Here is a 22,118-nt window from a genome sequence, read left to right as displayed (position 1 = left end):
CTTAATTAGCTATCTCCCACCACTCACGAGACCCTGTATGATATTGTGTGATTTAGACCAACACAGTTTTGTGTACCAGCTGTTGAATTGTTATAGAAACTTAGTTGTGATGACATTAATAAACTGTTACAAAGAATATGAGTTATACATGTCTGAAACATCAACAGCAGAAAGGAGGACAATGAGGCCAGCCTGTTACAGGACGATGAAAATTAAGTTTTAAAAAAGATAGCGATGACAGCTTGTATCATGATAAACATGGTGGAGTCGTTAAAAACACAAGCAAATATAACCAATTACCTAAAGGTGGGTGACTGTTTGGTGACTAAGGTGCGCTCCCCCCCCCCCCTTGAATCCGCAACTGAGTAAACATGGTAAATGGTATTCAGCACAGGGACTAGGAAAAATCTAAACAGTTCGTGCCCCGCGAAAAATCCTATATAAAAAAATCGAATCCTAATCTCCTGAATATTTTTAAACTCAAACTCAATTTGAAAAATTTTGTATAATGTTAAATTGGCTTTAACAGAGATTTTGCAGATGTTTTATAGTTGGCCTATATTTTGTCCATATGTTAATCTTATTTTTCAATTTTTTGTTCCAAAAACGTCTAAATCTTAAGCACATATTTCATAAACACATTATACTTCTGGTTTAAATCAATATATCAACATACATGTACTTATTGTACTTTTCAAAGGAAGGTTGGTCCGTAACACTTTTAACATCAAATCACGCTTGGCAGAGTTGCCAATCTCTGTATTTATGTCTCTGCTATTATACATACATGTATATTACATGGCTTCGAGGGTGACATACCAGAATATTTGCCCCGAGTACCGGTGACAGGAAAGTCCTGGAGTGTTATGTCGCCAGATGCCGAAGGCATAAAATCTGTGTTAAGAATATATTTACCTCATTAACAGGTGTATTTCAATTACAAATGCATCTTCGTATCTTTCAAATCAGTTTTCTTGTAAAATGATTGAAGCTTTCAAAAAATAGATAGTTTTAGTTTTTCGAATTAAACAGTAAAAATAAGTTTCTCTGAAAAGCTGACACTGTCATGACATTTTTATTTTCGATAAACTGTTTACGTTTGCTTAGCTACATTTCGAACCCATGTAATTACAATGCAATAAGCAGAATCATTGCACGCTAGTGTGATATAACAGTGCAATATTATTACTTATTAGGTTTGTTACTGACTGTTTACTGAAATTTGTGGGGTCGGTAAAGTTCATAGAAGGCGAGGATGAGCCGAGCCTTCTATGGACTTTACCGACCCCACAAACTTCTGTAAACAGTCAGTAACAAACCTAATAAGTGTTTTGTTTTGTCGAGGACCTACAATTGATATGTTAACAAACAAAAAAATAATATATAGCATTTAAATTCATAGCTCAATTCTTTAATTTTTCACCTTCCTCGTCAGTCGTTTGTGTAAACATGGATGCTATTGTAGGATCATAATATTACGTCACGGGCAAAGGGGGGTCACTCTAAATATTTTGGGGCTACAAAATTAAAGGTATGGTTGAAAGTTTGTGTAAAAAATCAGCTAAAATAACGTTACGTTCGTCATGTTGCCGTATAAATTTTGACGCTTGCCGTGTAAAGAAATTTATAAGGCAACCACGTGACGTGATTCATCCAATGACGTCGAGACATTCTAGTCCGAGGCAAAACAAAACCATTTCTTGTGAAATATAACTTTTTCAGGGAGGGCAATATAACTATTTTCGGTGTGATTTAGCAATTTTCAGGGAATAGTAATAAAATCATCTCATTTTACATGGCTTCGAGGGCATTTTTCCCGAAGGGTAAGAAAGCCCTGGAGTGTTAAGTCTCCCAAGGACGAAGATAAAGGGCGAAAAAACATTCCAGGGTTTTCCTGTCATCGAGGGACAAATATTCTGGTATTGTTGCCCGAAAAACACGTAATTTATGTTATAAAACATTTTTAAACGAATCAAAGTGATTTACGAGGTCAACGTATTTATTTCATTAAAAGTTTATTTTTTAACATGTTCATATTATACAAACCAGTGTTATATGTTTTGTAAAAAGTCAATCATTGCTTGTTAATTACAGTTAATTAAATATAAATGTGCATTAATATTCATGTATTTAAGCTGATAAAAATAACCGAAGGCTGCTTTATTTTACCCGATAGGGACAAGCTTGAGAATTGATGTTTTCAGCACGCTTACGCTTGAGATGATTTATTTCTTTGTAATTATAATTTTTTTTTGTAATTAATTGAATAATTAAAGTACATTTAAAACAAATCATTAACGTTGTCCTGACATTTTTTTTGGGATCTGTTGAGGCCTTTTAAGTTTCCAAAGTTTCTGTAAGCAATAGCAAATTGAATTAAAAATTATGAATTTGAACAAAAACAGGCGTGTTTTTTTAGAGAGTTGTGAAAATGGCTTCGAATGCTACGACCAAACCTGCATTCATCGTTCCAAGGTTTGTGATGGCTTCATCGACTGCAATGGATTCTTTGCGGAAGATGAATCCCAAAGCTGTGAAAACAACGTCCGGAAGTCATGTAAAGACTGGTGGAGTCTTGGAAGGCGGGAAAATGGAGAATATCTTGTCAGCCTTGGTCTGGGTGGTAAATGTAGTCATAACATATAGTTTGTAACCGTCATTTATGTTGAGAATCTTCAATACCTATTCAAGTCAACCTTTTGTAATTTCAGATTTAACAATCAATATATTACATTGAAATGCATTTACAAGTACATGTTTATCTGTTTCTTGATGATGAACAGTCTTTTAAAAATTCCTATCCCCATCCCCAGCCCTGTAGTATAATTGGGACGGAATATAACTTAAAAGCTTTCATATTTAGCTTGTCACATGAATATTGTTTGCAATTGAAAGAACTCTAGCTGTTAATGCTTATATATATTAAGAAATTATAAAATTGACACCATGAGGCGAACTAAAACTGAAAATGACGTGGTTTTTCTTTGAATTTGGACCAGAATCTTTATATATATATATATATATATATATATATATATATATATATATATATATATATATATATATATATAATATTATTTTTTAAAAGTAGAATAGATAGTCAAATTTGGAAGCGAGAAGGAAGCTGTTTCAATAACAGCCATTTTTATTTTACTGTTTTTTTTCTTCATTTCCCTATCAAATTTCTCTGGAATCACCATTGTTTGTGAGGGACCAATGTTAGTATATAGCTTTCGTGGGTAACCCTTGCCCACGAATTTACATCCTTCCTTAATCTATACACAATCATTTGTTTAATTTTAATAAAAACAATCCCGATTTCACTACCAACGAAATTACGTCCCCACGAACCAGGGAAATTTTCGCTACCCCACGAACATTGACCCCTGCGAATAGAAAGTTTTATTCTCCATGTAGGTGGCAACCAAGCCAAGGTGGAGTGTAGATTTCACTTATCTGAGCACAGTGTGACCGTACAGACTATTTTCCATCACGATCAGGAAGATACCGTGGTCGTTAGGTTGGAGACGATAGACACAGATCTGCAATACACGGCCACAGACGAACAGATCTCTAACCTCAAACAGGTGAACACGTGTAGCCAGTCTATCGAGGCACGCTGCCATTACACGCACTTCAATAAGGACATCATGTGGACGGGGGATAAAGGCACAGAGTTCCACTCCACAGTCGGGGAACAAACGGAAGGCTGCTCATGCCCCTTCGTCAACAAATGCGAAGAAGGCAAAACTACGTAAGACTGACGTTTAGTTAAACACGTTTTTCTTTTCGTTTATATTCTGAAATATATAAGGGCTACATTCTATGCAATCCAATTTGGCATGTATGCGATTTTTCAAAAACAAAGAAACCTTTCAGAGGTTTAATTGAAAATGAGGCTTATTTGTAATTTTAAGTGGAGGAACATCATTTGGGGAGTATTATATTTTTTTTTCTGATGATAACAAAACACCACTAATCATTGTTAACATCATTAATCTGATATTTGATAAGCCCCTGAAAAAATCCTGTAAAATGCATTCTTCATGCATGAGATAATTGCAATACGCGTTTGTAATTAGCAATACAAAATGCTGATGTAGGCTATGAACAGTCTTAAAGAAATTATACGACTCGTATATCAATATAATTTTCTATGGAGGCAAATAATTGGAATAATCTATTCACTAAAAAGGGCATTTGAATTGCTAAGAAGACCATAAATTGGTAACATGGCAGAGACTTAACATTTAATCGAACAACGCTTGTTTAAACTGTTTTAGTTGTAACTGTAACTCAACACTTGGAGGATGGTACCGTGCTGAATTCACGGAGGTGCGAGAAGATGTCGGTGTGATAACTGACCACTCTGTTCTACCAATCAGAAGCCTTTATATCGTCCGTCCTGGCGATGAGCCGTTCGTCAAGTTGAATGTTGGACCTTTAGTCTGCTCTGAGGGTAGACAACCTTTCATAAAAACAAAAAATCAAAATTACTTGTAAATGTTATAACGTAAGTTTAATTTACGTCGATAATTAATGATAAACAGCACATTTAATTAATTGTAGAAACTGATGCAGTAAATGTGGACTTTCTTTGTCGGTCTGGAAAGATTGTTCCGATAGCACAGCGCTGTATTCTTGACTATGATGTGTATGGTGACGTCACAGGATGTCGAGACCTGTCTCATCTGGACGATTGTGGTATTTTTCTTAACTCTGAAAATATGTATATATATAATAAGAATACAGTCATTGCAATTTGAAATTAACAAATTCTTTTTTTTTATTTTTAGAAGTCTGTGAATGTCCGATGGGATTCTTGAAATGTCCCAATAGCTTCTGTATACCTCCGCGATTGATATGTGATGGTCAAAAGCATTGTGAACACGGTGTAGATGAATTGCTGTGTGGTAGTTACTTGTTTTAAAATCATTATCTTCATTTTAAAAGTATATTGTTGTTTTACAGCTTTATTGATAAGAACTTTAGAGGGAAAAATTATTATAGATCTTTCAGGTTAAAATTTGTTGGTCAGTCATAGGGTTTGTTGCATGGTCCGTCGCATATTCGCATTTCTTTATAAGAAAACTATTAAGAAAGTTTAACAGAAACATAAATACTTCATAAATATCTCAAAACTTATTCGAATCAGGTACCAGTGTCAATTTTTAAGCATTATTTGTTAATATCGTTACAGATGCATGCCCAGGTCTGTATAGATGCAGGAATAGTACCATTTGCCTTGATCCAAGTAAACTATGTGATGCCGTTCCCCACTGTCCGTACCACGACGACGAACTGTTGTGCAACATTGAGTACCCAGAAGAATGTCAGTGTCACGGTCTCTCTTGCGTTTGCAGAAACATAAATGGCACAAGTCTAATTAAGCTTCCAAAAGAACTCCGGACTCTAAACTTGAGTGAAAATGACTTCAGTCATGATTTACCAAGTTTGAAACACATGCTTAATTTAGTTATATTGAATCTTACTAACTGCGGACTGAATTCATTAAAATCCTATTCCTTTGTTAATCAAAAGAACCTCTTAGAATTAGATCTGAGGAATAACAGAATAATAAATATATATCCATATGCATTTACCGGATTAGAATTCTTGAAAACTTTGAACCTGGAAGGAAATAAACTTTTAACGAGAATATCAGACCTGGCTTTTGTAGGATTACACAAATTGCCGAGGATTGTCATCACGAATTCCGGTTTGCAAAACATTGTAAAAGATACATTGGTAGGACTTGTCAGGGTCAGCCATTTAAATCTTTCTGCAAATGACATCCGTTTTATTTCGGATTATGCATTTTACAATCTGTCTGAGTTAACTGTTCTGGATTTGAGAAGAAACAAAATTGAACAGTTTTCCTCCAAAATCTTTTTTGGCCTATCTAAGCTCAAGAAATTATATACCGATTCGTATGCCTTTTGTTGTTTGAAACCATCGTCTGTGCAAGAATGCTTGCCCCATCCTAACGAGTTTTCGTCGTGTGACGATTTGATGAAAAACGACGTGTTGTCTGCGTTCCTGTGGATCATTGGATTCAGCTCCTTGTTGGGAAATCTTGGTGTCTTCGTCTTCAAGGTATTTTTCGACACTGACACTCTGAAGAAGGGACATGGCATCTTCATCACCAATTTAAGTTTATCTGACTTTCTGATGGGCGTCTACCTAATTATCATAGCTTCGGCGGACGAACATTATCAAGGGCGCTATGTTTGGAACGATCTTCTCTGGAGACGCAGTGTGACTTGTAGAATAGCTGGTATGCTCGCAACTGTTTCCAGTGAAACTTCCGTCTTCTTGTTATGTCTTATAACGCTAGATCGCCTGATTGCAGTCAAGTTCCCTTTCGGCCAGTTTAGGTTCACGAGAGGCAAGGCTCTGATTTGTGTGGCAGTAGTTTGGAGTATCACCATTTGGTTAGCTGTTATTCCTTTGATCCCAGGAAGTTACTTTCAAGGAGAATTCTATTCCCGCTCCGTGGTGTGTCTTGCTTTGCCCCTCACGAGAGATCGGCCCGCTGGATGGGAATATTCTGCAGCGGTATTCATTATTCTGAATTTCCTGTTGTTTATGACTATTGCTCTGGGACAGTGTTTGATATACAGGGAAATATCACAAACTTCATCAAGTGTCAAATCCACCAGAAGAAATCAGGACATGGCCATTGCACGAGGCCTATTCCTTGTGGTCCTCTCAGACTTCCTATGCTGGTTTCCTATTGGAATTATGGGTAATATTACGATGCTTTTCTTGTCTTTGAAATTATTTTTACTATTATGCCGTGTATACCGTACAAAACACTATATAGAACCTGTTAAATTGTTATGTGTTTGCAGGATTGCTTGCTATAAGTGGCCAAGTCATATCGGGAGAAGTGTATGCTTGGGTTGCTGTCTTCATTCTTCCGATTAACTCCGCCCTAAACCCCTTCCTATATACATTTGCTAATTTGAGAAAGAAGGTAAGATACATACACACAAAAATCTCAAGGGAATCAAGGGCCATAAGTAATTAAGATATTTGTCTAAGTGGGAAAATCAAACATGCTTCGTGTATTTAAAAATATAGAAAATATTATATTCAATTCTTCACTTATTTTAAAACTTTTTATGAGTACGCGTAATGTTTTATTTCATATTTACAAAATATTTTTTTCTAGAGAAAAACGTGTAATTTTCATAGTATTGGGCTATTTTATTGTTAACCTGTGTTAAACTTAATTCTACTCTGGCATGTATTTTAGGTGGAAACGAGATTCTCGTCCAAAAAATCCACCAATACTCGCTGTAAGTTACTTGTATTAACTTCTATAGATTTAATGTTGTTTTAAATTGTCATTGTTTACCATCCCCCAAGCCTTTATTTAAATTAGAGACGAATATCTGCATTAGTTCATCTTGCAAATGTCAGCAGTGAGCACTTGGGAATGATTTCTGATTTGGATTTAGAAAAAAATATTACAATTTTAATCCATTTTTTGAAAAGTTTTAATAAATATTGTTAAAATGAAGTATTTTTCTCAAAGTATTATTAAAACTGATTCCCAAAGAAATTACTTTAAGTCTCTTTTTGTGTACATTAATAAAAGTTGTACTGTTTAAAATGTATAATAAACAGGATTTAGGGTTCTCTTAACAAGTGATAATATGTTAACCTTCAGTGATTAAACATTTATCCTTCAGCAACATCGGACACTTTCACAGACCTTTGTGACAGCGAGTCCTTCATCATCGGTAAACACGCCCCTCTGTTTATGAACCTAGCGGACCGTATGAAGACCCACCCCCTCACCGTGGACGAGATGAAGTTAGTGGTGCTGCGACTGGCAGAGGCGATGAAGTTCCTCCACCAACGGGACATCGTCCACGGGTGTCTGGACACCAGTCTGGTCTCAGTGGACATCGTGGACGGGGTAAATATATACTAAACACCAGTCTGTACCCCTCAGGACAAACAACTACTATCACTGACAAAAGAACTTAGGTTCAAGAGTGAATCTGTCAGAAATTGCCCTGCAGGATTAGTTGAAAGTTATATGCTGTAATTTTTTGGGGGGGAAATATGATATAAATTTATTTTAGATAATTAATCTTAAAACATATTTTACGAGATCATGAAATCCCATCGATCTATAAATTCCCATCAGATCAAAATATAGACTTTTTATATGAAAATATCCACTACCCTTACCATTAAAATCCAAATCTAGTTTGAACACTTGAAGCTAGTAATTTTGAAATGCATAGCACTTCTTCAGATCCCCAAATCCCCAAATATCAATATCCAACACTTCTACTTTTGTGTAAGATTTTGCTTATGTTTATTTCTAGAAAATAAAAGATCTTGCGGTAAAAATTGTACCAAAAAAAGCCGTAGAAGACGAGGATATCCCTAACGACATCAAACAGCTAGGGGAGCTAACCCAGACTTTGTTAAAGAACTACAAAAGAGACTCGGTGGAAACTTGTAATACCTCCACTGAATAATGGGAAAGCTCCATGCAGGACCGCAAGATATTTTCATGTGGATGATACGTAAACAATGTACTATTTTACCATCAAAAGCACTTCTCTTTTAGTTGATGCATGTTATTATTATAATGTAGGCTATGTAAATTGTACCATTGCTTTGATGAGAGTAATCTTGGAACTCTTCTTTATAATATTTAAACACATTGTGTCTTAAGTTTGAATAAATGTCCAAATTTGAAAATTATTTTAGAGAAAGGACATGGTTAATGAATCCACTTTACCACACACAACCAGGACCACCAAGTTGGAATAATTATAATGCAGTGCATTACATTGTCATTTAGAACGTCTTTCTAACATTGCAGCCACTAGAATCAGTCAGGCGCTTATTTTCGAGATGGATAATGTAATGAAGCCAAAGTATCTCCTAGGTCAAGACGATGATTCTAACGATCAGAGGAATGAGACTAAAGGCGTGCAACTATTCATTGTAAAATTTATTGGTTCAATGTGTGGACGGATAACTTAGACATCACTATTAACAAACACTATTCACACATGTAAAATAATCTAATTTTTAAAGTTCTTGTAACTTTTTATCACTTTTATGTATAAAGTATAAATGAAATGGTCACTTTTAAATACAAAGACTACTGGCAACTGAATTAAACGAACATATATACAGTAATCTTAAAATTCATAATCATATCACAGTCTAATACATCGGGTACATACATAGGAAAACAACAAAATATATCTCAAGACATTTTTATAAAACATAGTACATTATTGTCTATTGGTTGAAATCAGCACAAGTATATGCCTCAATACGATTTCTATAAAATTATATCACATTATTCACAATTCAAATAGAGAATCGTCATTTGTCCCTTACATCTGCAAAGGTATACCAACAAGAGTAAATGTGGGAGAATAATAATTTTAAAAATTAGAACTATTTTATCAGTAATGATGGTGAAGCACTTTGGTAGACCTACGAGCCAGGAACGCGTATGAATACACGTATAACTAAAATCTCAACTTAAAACCATTCACAATTTGTACCCATGTACATTACAAGGATAGTAATGAAGTCAGTGGCCGTGACCTCAGAGGTTGGCGCCTACAACTCGCTCTACAAATATCAAAACGTTTCCAGCAACTATTGTGACATCATCAGTAGGCAGTCTCCCGGCGCCCAGAGCCCGGCCTGTTCTCTATCTGTAGTTCTTCTAGCTGTACCACGGTTCTATGGGCGTCCAGTTCAAGCTCGTTTAGCAGTTGTTCGGCTATACGGCTCCTGAGTCGGCCCCCAACCTGTCAATTAGGAATCTTGTAAGAATTCACGTGGCATACATTAAATTTTGAGGAGTATCGCTCCGATGAATGGAGGTTATTGTAATGTAACGTAAAATTGTCATGGGATACTTAGGCCACTTTTTTAAACAAAAAAAACATGTTTAAGCTTATGATTGATGTTTGTCTGAAATGACTTGTGGATATAGAGTTTGAATAAGACCAAAATATGTATCGTCTAAGACCAATATCTACTGCACAGATTCTTTTGCCATTTAAAAAAGGGGAATAACTCAATTTTAAGTTAAAATATGACATTGAATTATTCCCCTTTGCAAATCTAAAAATAAATCACCTGCCTGTCTCATTATATTTGGAACTTTTTTTGCCTCAGAACCCAAAACAATTTTTTTTTGCCAAACACAATACCTGAAATTCTATTTTAGAACTTGCATAAACTAATCAAATCTAGCCTGCTCTTAATAAAAACTGTAGGTGCACATCTTCAGATGATGTAAATATGTACAAATTTTCAGCTTATTCTATGCAGTATTTAAAAATTTTAAAAGGGGGCATAACTGTGTCTACAGACAGAAGGACAGCCAGACAGACAGGGTAAAACCAATATAACCCCCTAAACTAAATATTTCGTTTGCAGGGATATAAATACATTCAGTGGTTTAAGAAATATCGGAAAAAGGGGAATTTTTATATATATTCTGTTGCAGAGAATACCCAGTATAGATACCAGTACTCTCTAATCATACACATTATTTACAATATTACTGATAATATGATGTATTCGTGTAGAGTAAAATGTTAGCCATCAATAGTACTACACTGCACGTGTATTTTATCTTTCATTCCCTAGTAAAGCTTATTTTATCTAGTTGTAGGCATGTGTATTTCAATCTTTGATTACTGCAGTATTATTGTCATTCTTTCCTATAAAAAATTATTAAAAAGTTAAAGTTTTTTTCTCCTGAATTTAGTATGGATAGAATGGAATAACAGAGGAACATGTATTAAATTCTGAAATATTTTGAAATTTTGAAATAATTCTAGATGAACAGATGAACATGTAAACAATTAATTTCAAGAATACAAAACCCACAGCCATATGTTATAGATCAAATACAAGAACATGAAAACATGGTATTGAAAGAACCATTGAAAATTACGAAAAATGAAATATCATATTGTAATTTCTAAACAAAAATAAAATTTGTTTATAACAAAGTTCGTCATGCAAGAATAATAAAATATTCAATGTTAGATATTCTAGCAAACTGAAGAGTAACAGAGTAATGAATATCTAATTTAAAAAAAAATATCATCTCAGATCCGTTTTTCAGGATGTTAAGTTTCAGTTAATGTTAACAATACTCACTCATCGGTACAATTTTGCCCTGATAACATGAGCCTATGGAACAAGATAAATAATCATACAATATTCTGGATATTGTCAGCCTCTTACAGAGTCACTGGGTTAAAACAAAATGTTCACCTTGCATGTATACTTAGTCTAGTAACGAAGAGGTGTACAGAGAAAAGGGGTGTGCAGAGGAAAACTATCCCCCCCCCCCACTTATATTATTATAAAGGGAATAGGGCCCCAGTATCACAATTACCTAATGCTTTATTAATGCAATAAAAAGGTTTGTATGTCTGTTACAAATAGGTCAAAAATAAAGGGACATCACTATGTATTATAATAGCAATGACACAGAGCGCTTTGCACAGCATATATCATTAGAAATGTAGTTATGTTTATCATCTAAACATTTTGATACCAATTTAGATTTGGGGTTACTTTCAGAGAAATTTGTCCATTTAGCACAACATTTTGATGAACTAATATTGGCTTGAACCCCTCCCCCTCTTTTCTATATGTAAAAATACGTGATTTGTTAATATTTCCCTCATATTTTGGTTGTCTATTAATGGTTAAGTACTTCTTCGGGATATTATTCATATCAAACAAACAATTAGATTCTAAGCGAACATTTCAAACCACAGCCTGTCATTAAATCGATATGACTACTGTAACAGCTAAATCTTATAGTGAGAAAGCACAATATTTCTAACAGTTACTGCATATTCACACTCAAATCTTAAAATTTTATGAAAAGATATATGTTATATAATAATCATGCACTTCATATGATAATTAACTGATTATGCAGATAAACAGAACTATGATATGATATGACTGCCTCATCATGCTGTCAGATGAGATGTTAGTGGTATCATAGCATCATAAGACAATTATATATTCACACCCAGGTAAATACAGGTAGTTGTTTACTATCACACACCCCCGGGGACCTACACAAACCATGCATTATGTAACTCTGCATGCAGCAGCTACTGATACCTGTTCACTGATGGAGTGCCTCAGTTTTCCAGCCACCTAGTGACATCATCACATAAAACATTTAAACAGCAAAACCAAAAACTGAATGTCTATATTATAAATAACGCCCTAAATCATCAACCTTGATGCCCTCACTTCCCTTTCTTGATCAATTCATAAGACATTGTCACAAGAGACATTGTGCCAATGATTTTTTATTATATATCCTTATATGTTTGTCTACTTTGGTATATTATCTGAACCTCGTTAAGTTTTCATTGCCATCCTCTCGTCGGTTCAATTTCAACATCTTATTTCATACAAATAGTGAAATGCAAAAATTCTAATGACATACATCTTATAGGACTAGTATGCTATCATACAGGTATTGACTTAAATATTTAAGTTTTAATTTAATACATGATCAAGCTCTAAATGTTAGTGATATACGGTATCTTACAAGGCATAATTCATGTTTATAGAATTTTTCTCTTGATATATGTTTTGTTTTTTTAAATGTTTGGTAACTAAAATTTTACGATTCAAACATGCATTCATCATGACTTGTAGTTCAAGCTTACAGTTTTTGGTCTCTGAATCTTCCTTTCATCCAGGTTATTAAGTTCCTCACTGACCGGCGGTCCCCCTGGTGCCCCGGGGGTTAGACTGCGATTGGCCGGCCACATGACTGGGGGTGGCCAGTTAGCTGTGGGGGTGTTGTGACTTCGGCTTCTCTGGGCGGACTGGATTCTTGATCTCGCCTTGGCTGTTAGAACATAGAAACATCAGTAAATACATGCACCTATTTCATATATATAAATCTAATCAATAGACATTTGATTCTGAAGGCAATTGTAAGTTTGCCTGTTTGTTCACTCTAATCATATCTGAACATTTTAAATTCAATACCTCAATTACAAAATGAAAACAATTAATATATATATTAACAAAATTATATATGAAAATGATATACCTGCATCATGCAAGTGAATGAAAATATGATTCTTGTAGCACATGCACTTTATGAATTTTAGTTCATGAAAATATCAAAGCAAATAATATTTAAATTATTCAACATGGTATAACCAATCATAAGGACTAGGGAACTACTTACAGGGTGCTGGAGATATGGCCATAGAGGACTGAGCCCTGCTGATATAACAGCTCTCTAAATCATACACCTACAAAATTGTGGCATATATTTAAATTACATGTATACCTCACTCATAACTTAAAATACATGGATGACTTATGTCACACAAAAAAAGTTTACCTCCAAATCATGACTTAATTCAAATCAAAAGGTTTATTTTCAAATTATGCAGACTTGCCTGAGTCTGAAGGTCGTCCACTCTTGTAAAGGCGTCCAGTTTCAGAGATCTTTCATGGTTGAGTTGTTTCCGAACACCATCGATGTCCTTTCGGATCTTCTCTTGATGCATCTGTTGCATACGGATGACTTTGTCTTGTTCATCCGACAGTATACGTAGCCTTGTATCACGGTCCTTTAACTCTACCTCCTGTATTTACATAAATTGTTAAGTTTAAAACATTTTAAATATAAAATGCAAGCATCAATGAAGTGTTTTTTTTACTATTAAATAAATGCAGTTGATGAATAGTTATTTTGACTCACCAGTTTCTCAATGTTGGCCTGTTTGGCCATTTCGAGCTGCTTCTGGCTGCGAGCTCTTTGCTGAGCCTCGTGAGTCTTCTCCTGTTTTTCTTTCAGCTAATCAACAAAAAAACAGACGTAAAGAAGTCACCTTTCATAAACACTCATAAATTATAACAAAAGATGTGCTCTTTTCTAATGATACCTTTTTTTCTATTCTTCTGTAATCAGAGAAATAAAGTATTCCTGTCTTTACACTTTTTCAAATATCCACTTATTATTTATTAGTAACAGAATGAACAAATGAAGCTAAAATTTACACATAGGTAAGCCTGACCTCTCTCTCGAGTTTCTGGCGGATGTCGTGGCACTCTTTCTCAGCGACCTTGAGTGCGTCCTTGATCTGCTCAAGTTGCTGGTGGAGCGAGATCCTCTCCTGCTCGTAGATCATCTCCGCCTGGATTTTCTCCTTTTGACTGAACTCTGCCTGCTTCTTCAGACTGGCCACCTACAAGCATCACAATACGTGTTATCATCCTTCATCTGATTAATTTACAAGACATAATACAGGTACTGTACTGGTCAGCCAAACCTTTATGTGTAACAACCTAACTATCCTACAAGTGTATATTACCAAGGATATAATGTTTTACAGCAGGGTTTTTTTTTTTATGATAAGAAAATAGTGTTGAAAAATAAGAATTGAGGAAAGTTTAGCAGCAAGAAATAATTTGCAAAGAAGCTCTGGCAAACCTTGCAAAATTTTGTACATAAGAAAAAAGCTTAGTGTCTTTATCAGTGACACTTTAATTCCAATTATTGCATTTTCCCTCCTATTCTAGTTCTATGATTTCAGACATCAATGATTTCCTTACGGAGTGCTGGACCCTGGTCATCAGGCTCTGCTGCCGCCATTTCTGGACGATCTTCATCTTGTTGACCAGCAGACTCAGGTTGTAGTTGGTGTTCTCGTGCTCCCGAAGCTTCTCCGACTTAGCCAGGTATCTCTGCAGCAGGTCGTCATCTGTCAACAAAAAATGTCCAGGCATTAAACTTGTTATTCCATTCTTGCTTAATTATTTGATTTCATATTCTGTCCCTATAAAGCTATAGACTGAAGCAATAAAAATCTCTACCCCTTATTGATATTTTTTGATTTCTAAATATTTTGTTTCAGTGAGGCCTTAACTTTTTCTACACTTAATGGTTAATCTCAAGATTTAATTCTTTCTTTATCATTTCATGCAGTGACCTTACCCCCTTTCTTCTCCTTCTCCTTGGCTTCGTCCATTTCTCTCAGAGCCTCTCTCCTTGTCTCCTCCATTTTTTCACAAACATCATCAAACAGTTCATTTCTTTAAAAAAATAAAACATAAATTTTACTTTAAATTTAATATAAAGGGCAAAACTATCACACATTATTGTATTTGTACAGTAAATGTGTGCTTTCTATTAAATATCTTTCATTTTAAACAAAACATATATCTGATTCAATTGAAGGACTATACTTTGCATATAATTTTTTTTTCAATCTTTTTGACTCAGAGAAAGAGTATTTTTGGTGAAAATACATATCTCCAAGCACAAATCAATTTTCAAGAAATATTTCAGACTTTATCTGACTAACATATCAATTCCTGCTCAGGACAACATATATACTGGGCGTTACCTGAATTCATCCAGTTTATTTTTGACCACCCCTGAGGCCTCCAGCAGGTTCTTGATGAGATCTCGGTATTCCTCCTTCACTCGCTCCCGACAGTCCTGTTCCATGCTCATCGAGCTTTCTCGCATCTCGTGGATCTTGGCTCGCAGCGCTGTCACCTCTGCATCAGAGAAGGAAATTATCAACACATGATGATTTAAAGCTAAATAAGTTTTGAAGTACAATTTTAAAAGCTTAGTACGAAGTTAGAATTTGGTTGTGTTTAAGCATATATTGTCCTAACAACAAGAGGCCCATGGGCCACATCGCTCACCTGAGGAACAATAGGTATGATAAAATCAGCTCAATGGAGTCATAATACAATTATGAAAAAGTCTTAACAATTATAAAAAATCATCTGGCTGATTAGTTTCTGAGAAGATTTTTAAAGATTTATCCTATATATTCCTTTGTTAAACTTTGCCCCCCCCCCCCCCCATTGTGGCCCCACCCTACCCCTGGGGATCATTATTTTCACAACTTTGAATCTACACTACCTGAGGATGCTTCGACAGAAGTTTCAGCTTTCGTGGCTGATTAGTTTCTGAGAAGATGATTTTTAAAGATTTACTCTGTTTATTCCTATGTAAAACATCGACCTCCCATTGTTGCCCCAACCTACCCCCAGGGGTCATGATTTTCACAAATTTGAATCTACACTACCTGAGGATGCTTCCACACAAGTTTCAGTTTTCCTGGCTGGTTTCTGAGAAGAAGATTTTTAAAGATTTACTCTATATAATCATATGTTAAACTTCGACCCCCCATTGTGGCCCCAACCTACCCCCAGGGGTTATTATTTTTACAACTTTGAATCTACACTACCTGAGGATGCTTCCACACAAGTTCCAGCTTTGTCGGCGGATTAGTTTCTGAGAAGAAGATTTTTAAAGATTTACTGTATATATTCCTATGTTAAACTTCGATCCCCCATTGTGGCCCCACCCTACCCCCGGGGGTCATGATTTTCACAACTTTGAATTTACACTACCTGAGGATGCTTCCACACAAGTTCCAGCTTTCCTGGCTGATTAGTTTCTGAGAAGATGATTTTTAAAGATTTACTCTGTTTATTCCTGTGTAAAACATCGACCTCCCATTGTGGCCCAAACCTACCCCAAGGGGTCATGATTTTCACAAATTTGAATCTACACTACCTGAGGATGCTTCCACACAAGTTTCAGTTTTCCTGGCTGGTTTCTGAGAAGAAGATTTTTAAAGATTTACTCTATATAATCATATGTTAAACTTCAACCCCCATTGTGGCCCCAACCTACCCCCAGGGGTTATTATTTTCACAACTTTGAATCTACACTACCTGAGGATGCTTCCACACAAGTTCCAGCTTTGACGGCAGATTAGTTTCTGAGAAGAAGATTTTTAAAGATTTATTGTATATATTTCTATGTTAAACTTCGATCCCCCATTGTGGCCCCACCCTACCCCCGGGGGTCATGATTTTCACAACTTTGAATCAACACTACCTGAGGATGCTACCACACAAGTTTCAGCTTTCCTGGCCGAATAGTTTCTGAGAAGAAGATTTTCAAAGATTTACTCTATATATTCATTTGTTAAACTTCGACCCCCCATTGTGGCCCCACCCTCAGGTGAGCTAAAAAGGTTAAGTTTACAATTCAATAAGTTGGGTTCTGGAAGAACAGACTTTGAAAATTTTTGTAATAAACATTGACAAATTTTTAACTTTTTTAATCTTTAGCATTTTAGATCGGTGTACAAACATAGAATTGTGAGCAAATCTCTGTATCTTGCTTATAATTCGAAGCTTAACACTCAAATATGGTTAGTAAATAGAAATTGTAAACAATTAAACACAAGAAACATGCACTACATGTATAACAAATAAAGAACACAATTTATTTTTTCGAAATGAATCATATATATACATGTATATACCTACATATTTCCGTCAGCGATATCAAACTCTATTTAACTGAATAAACTCGAGAAAATGCCGAGCATCTCAACAAAACCTATTGCATTAATCTACCATTACGCAAAAGATAATGCCGAATTACCGATAGAATGAATTGTATTTCAGTACCACTACATCAGATTTTGCTTAATTTGTGCAGGTAAACAGTTAACTGTTTAATTTACCGTAGTTGGTTTTGGAGAAGAAGTTCAAAATGTAAAAAGTTTACAGACGGACAAACAGGCGGACGGACAGACGGACGACGGACAAAATGTGATCAGAATAGCTCACTTGAGCTTTCAGCTCAGGTGAGCTAATTAAAACCTACTTTGCTAGAGCCGTCATACAATTTACCAGTATATCTTAAACATGCCTCACAAATAGTTTCAATTTGTTGAAATAGAAAAAGCTTGATTCGAAGTCTGACCTTGTAAGAGGTCGTGGACATGAGTTCCCAGCAGGCACTGCACGTCCACCATTGTGTCGTGTTGTACCGCCTTCAGGGCATCTTGTAAATGTTTCACCTCCTAAAGCAAAGTGTCAAATCATTCATATCATAACTTCATGTACATACATTAGATTACAATGGAATTATAGTTAAAAGATACCCAGGTAATTCAAAGTATTTATCATGATTAATTTCCTTTTCAGCTAGCATTCTAGAACGTCAAATTTTTCTAATATAATGGAGTACTAATATATCAAGCATAAACTACCTGTTCTTTAGTGTAGAGTAAGGTGTGATGGACTCTCAGAAGATTTTCATAGTACATTGTGTAACTGTTAAAAAATTAAATTAATCATGAATCATTGAGCTTGCATGCATTCCAATATACTTATTAGATAACAACTGAACATAACAAAACTACAGTAAAGTGATACTATTTCAAACTTGTTTAAAAGCATGTAAAAATAATTTAATTTTAAAATATAAAAAATATTTAATGAATGGGCATAGAGAGGTTGAATACTGCTAACAGTGGTTTGAAATTTAAGTTTACTAGGTCACGTTCCTTGATGTCCAAGATATCCAAGTTCAACTGTATTTTTTAATTTTTACTAAAACATTTAAAAAATAAATAAAACTCCTTATAAATACCTATCAAAGTTATGCCTCTCTCTGGTCATGATGTTTCTGGCCAGCTCCCCCACACACTCATTCAGGTCGTCATGTCCAATCAGGAAGTCTCCGTTCTCCGTCTCGTTCATCTTCTTCTTCAGTTTTGTGACAAAGTCCTCCGCTATCTGAGGCTTTACAATAGTGAAGCTCTCCTTCATGACCTGCTCAGAGAGGCAGGAACACAGGGTATTTAGTAATAATTTTCGCATGTGATATGATGATGTCAAAAACTTCATATACAATTGGATATTTCATTGGCCAATTGAAAATGGAGATAATGTTGCCTATTGGTCACTCTAACACAACCGCAGATGGAAGGGTTTTTTTTTAATTTGTAAGTGGATGAAACTTTTCTACTAAATAATTGCTCTTAACATACAATAATTGCAAAAAGTGTATGATATAAGATATTCATAAGAAAATGAAATAAAAATGTGTAATTACCTTACAACATTATGACTGTCACAGTAAAGACAAATTAATGAAATCTCATTAGATATGAATCTCCGTTTATCACTAACCGGTCTTTTCCACAGATCTGTGGCCAGGTTACTCTCCACTCGCACCCTTTCTGCCGTCGCTAGTGTCGCCTCTTTATCAATCTTTTTACGGATCTCTGAGATCATGTGACATTCAAACGTCTCCAGTAATTTTACAAGCTACAATGGACAAGCAATACCCATCTGTATAATTTACTTTGAATAATTATAAGAGTTGCATCATCTATTACCTGAAGTTTTTCTTCCCCAAAAATATTATCATAACAATAAATGGCATCTACAAAACATAATGCCATAGAAATTAACACAATTATGTATATGAGATAGAAGGATGGAGCACATATTTTACTCTCATCATTCAGGTTTATAAACTACCGGGTATGTGTTGACATTTAAAATATTGATTAATTTTTCAGAAAACAGAGAGATAAAACAGACCTGTTTCGACTTTATTTCAATCTCTGAAGCACCTTTAGGCATAACAAGTGGGTCAGTTTCCATGGCAATGCCCTCATAAAGTTCACCCTGACCCAGTCTCCTAGCAACACTTTGTAACACTGGCAATAGCACCTCAGTTTTATACACTTTGCTGCAAAAAACAATATCTCATACAGAATTTCAATCAATTTTGACACAATATTTGTACAATGTAAATAATCAATCTTTTTTCAAATTGTTCATAATTGCTGAGAATTCCTAGTCAAACGCGAGGAATTTATATCCGCGTAAAATCAATTTTGACACAATATTTGTACATGTACAATGTAAATAATCAATCTTTTTTCAAATTGTTCATTATTACTGAGAATTCCTCGTTAAACGTGAGGAATTTTTATATCCACGTAAAATCACGAGAAGCACGCCATCGCGGATTTTAAAACCTCGCCATTATTTTCTGAGGGTTGGGAACTATAATAAGAAATATGGAAAAATGTTCCGTGTTTGCGATTTTATGTTCTTGCGATTTGATACAAAACAGCAGGATTGCGGAATTAAGAATTCGCATAATATAAGGAATTTACAGTACCAGTACTCCTTGAAGAGTGATGGCCTATCAATGTCCTCCACAAACAGTTTTCTCTTGCCCCAGTCATACTTGGCATGCTCAAGACACTTCCACAGAATCAGGAAGAACTTCAGGAGTTTATAGGACTCCACTGGTTCTTTGGTCCGGGACAGACTCTTGACGGCCACTTCTAAAAATGATGACAATTTATAATTTAATTCACAATTTTCTTTCCTCTATGATATGCATAAAAAATAGGTGGGTTATTTTTTGGTTTTTTTTTTTTATAATTTTCAGTTATCATCTGAGATCAAATATTAATTTTTTTTAATGCAAAAGAAACATATCAAGCTTTCTCTTATGAAGAAATCTTGGGACAATGATTTAAAACTACATGTACATGTTTTATTAATAATACATGTACAAGGTATTACATCCAATTTTAATCTAAAGCTTGTATTAGTACTCTGAATCTACCACTAAATCAAAAGGAATATATATATTATATATAAAATTATGTAAACTAAGTGACAATTATTTCTGTCAAGCAAAGAAAGTTAACATGCATTAATTTAAGGTTTCCTTCAGAAATAAAAAAAACTTTGAATTTAATTGAGTATGAAATTTTCAAGAAGCAGGAAATGAGTACAAATGGTTTTACTAAATGACTATAGGGTATAGGTAGAAAAGTTAGAAACATAAAAATTTTGATGAGTAAAATCTGAACTTCAAAATATTTCTCCTAATGAATAATAACCAAATGAGGCAGACTGTAAAAACAGACAGAATAAGAAAGAAAAATTGAATAAAATTTTCAAGGAGTTGATACATAATGTCGATAGAAATCCTCAACCCAGCTAGAGTTATCTGTCCTGACAGTTTTCACCAGCTAGAGTTATCTGCCTTGAGAATCTCTAAGATCTGCTTTGTTTGACCACAAGATGAATGAGTTATACCTCTCTTACGGGCATGCTTTCTAAACTCAATCACAGCAGTTAACGCTGTCCAACCTAGGGGGTTCATAAAGTTATTAAGTGGTTACATGCAAGTCATAAATACATGCTTACTATATACAATAACTAGAGTAATGTGATAAGGCTAAGACATGCAACAACAAGCATATAGAAAAAAAATGTTCTAAACAAGGATTTAAAGAGGAGGCAAATTGAAAAATAACAAATTGAAAAAATAGAGTAACAAGAATAGAATTCCAGGGTCCCCCGCCGGTCAAGCAGTATACTAGTATCGAGTCTATCGACCAAGGCTGATTTAGGAACTTGACCAAGGTATTAGTGGTATAAACATTTGGTATAAATTTAATGAAAATCCGTCAAAATTTGTAGGCATGAGCGCGCTTACAAGATCAATTTTTGGAAAAAAACAGAGTCATGATTGTGGTCAAAGTCGCAATAACTCCAACAAAAAGTATCGACCAAAGCTGATTTTCAAACTTGACCAAAGTATTAGTGGTATAAACATTTGGTATAAATTTAATGAAAATCTGTCAAAAGTTGTAGGCATGAGAGCGCTTACAAGGTCAATTTTGGATAAAACGGAGTCATTATTGTGGTCAAAGTCCCATAACGCCAACAAAAAGTAACGACTAACGTTGATTTTCGAACTTGACCAAGGTAATAGTGGTATAAACATTTGGTATAAATTCAATGAAAATCCGTCAAAATTTGTAGGCATGAGAGCGCTTACAAGGTCAATTTTTGATTAAAACGGAGTCATGATTGTGGTCAAAGTCCCATAACGCCAACAAAAAGTATCGACTAAAGCTGATTTTCGAACTTGACCAAGGAAATAGTGGTATAAACATTTGGTATAAATTTAATGAAAATCTGTCAAAAGTTGTAGGCATGAGAGCGCTTACAAGGTCAATTTTTGGATAAAACAGAGTCATTATTGCAGTCAAAGTCCCATAACTCCAACAAAAAGTATCAACCAAAGCTGATTTTCGAACTTGACCAAGGTAATAGTGGTATAAACATTTGGTATAAATTTAATGAAAATCCGTCAAAATTTGTAGGCATGAGAGCGCTTACAAAAAAGTGTGACGGACGGACGCACGGACCCACGGACCCACGGACAC

General features: G+C 34.9%; 2 protein-coding genes across 10 annotated transcripts in view; one reads left to right on the top strand and one right to left on the bottom strand.

Moving 5' to 3' along the window:
* LOC128157704 (uncharacterized) overlaps positions 1–8,732 on the top strand; it is a 45,650-nt gene extending 36,918 nt beyond the window's left edge. The window contains exons 23-32 of the mRNA XM_052820298.1: positions 2,420–2,623; positions 3,418–3,754; positions 4,284–4,459; positions 4,570–4,704; positions 4,797–4,913; positions 5,201–6,748; positions 6,855–6,979; positions 7,262–7,304; positions 7,701–7,930; positions 8,349–8,732. Coding sequence (XP_052676258.1) covers positions 2,420–2,623; positions 3,418–3,754; positions 4,284–4,459; positions 4,570–4,704; positions 4,797–4,913; positions 5,201–6,748; positions 6,855–6,979; positions 7,262–7,304; positions 7,701–7,930; positions 8,349–8,504 — 3,071 coding nt within the window. The 3' untranslated portion in view covers positions 8,505–8,732. The remainder of the gene's footprint in view (positions 1–2,419; positions 2,624–3,417; positions 3,755–4,283; positions 4,460–4,569; positions 4,705–4,796; positions 4,914–5,200; positions 6,749–6,854; positions 6,980–7,261; positions 7,305–7,700; positions 7,931–8,348) is intronic.
* A 236-nt stretch (positions 8,733–8,968) lies between these two features.
* LOC128157706 (uncharacterized) overlaps positions 8,969–22,118 on the bottom strand; it is a 33,146-nt gene continuing 19,996 nt past the window's right edge. For 5 of the 9 annotated variants that reach the window (XM_052820301.1, XM_052820306.1, XM_052820305.1 and 2 more), the window contains 17 exons: positions 20,980–21,033; positions 20,045–20,213; positions 19,456–19,606; positions 19,039–19,176; positions 18,497–18,678; positions 18,114–18,177; positions 17,825–17,924; positions 15,426–15,582; positions 15,014–15,111; positions 14,632–14,780; positions 14,094–14,264; positions 13,778–13,873; positions 13,473–13,661; positions 13,256–13,322; positions 12,723–12,907; positions 12,163–12,198; positions 8,969–9,806 (listed from right to left, as the gene is read on the bottom strand). In XM_052820301.1, coding sequence (XP_052676261.1) covers positions 9,666–9,806; positions 12,163–12,198; positions 12,723–12,907; positions 13,256–13,322; positions 13,473–13,661; positions 13,778–13,873; positions 14,094–14,264; positions 14,632–14,780; positions 15,014–15,111; positions 15,426–15,582; positions 17,825–17,924; positions 18,114–18,177; positions 18,497–18,678; positions 19,039–19,176; positions 19,456–19,606; positions 20,045–20,213; positions 20,980–21,033 — 2,147 coding nt within the window. In that variant the 3' untranslated portion in view covers positions 8,969–9,665. Of the gene's footprint in view, positions 9,807–11,175; positions 11,209–12,162; positions 12,199–12,722; positions 12,908–13,255; positions 13,323–13,472; positions 13,662–13,777; positions 13,874–14,093; positions 14,265–14,631; positions 14,781–15,013; positions 15,112–15,425; positions 15,583–17,824; positions 17,925–18,113; positions 18,178–18,496; positions 18,679–19,038; positions 19,177–19,455; positions 19,607–20,044; positions 20,214–20,979; positions 21,034–22,118 lie in introns of all 9 variants that reach the window. The other 4 variants (XM_052820304.1, XM_052820307.1, XM_052820302.1 and 1 more) reach the window with 4 other exon arrangements.

Source organism: Crassostrea angulata, chromosome 8, assembly GCF_025612915.1.
Source record: "Crassostrea angulata isolate pt1a10 chromosome 8, ASM2561291v2, whole genome shotgun sequence".
Lineage (NCBI taxonomy): Eukaryota > Metazoa > Mollusca > Bivalvia > Ostreida > Ostreidae > Magallana > Magallana angulata.
The sequence above is the reverse complement of the archived record's forward strand: the minus strand, read 5'-3'. Positions and strand labels throughout refer to the sequence as shown.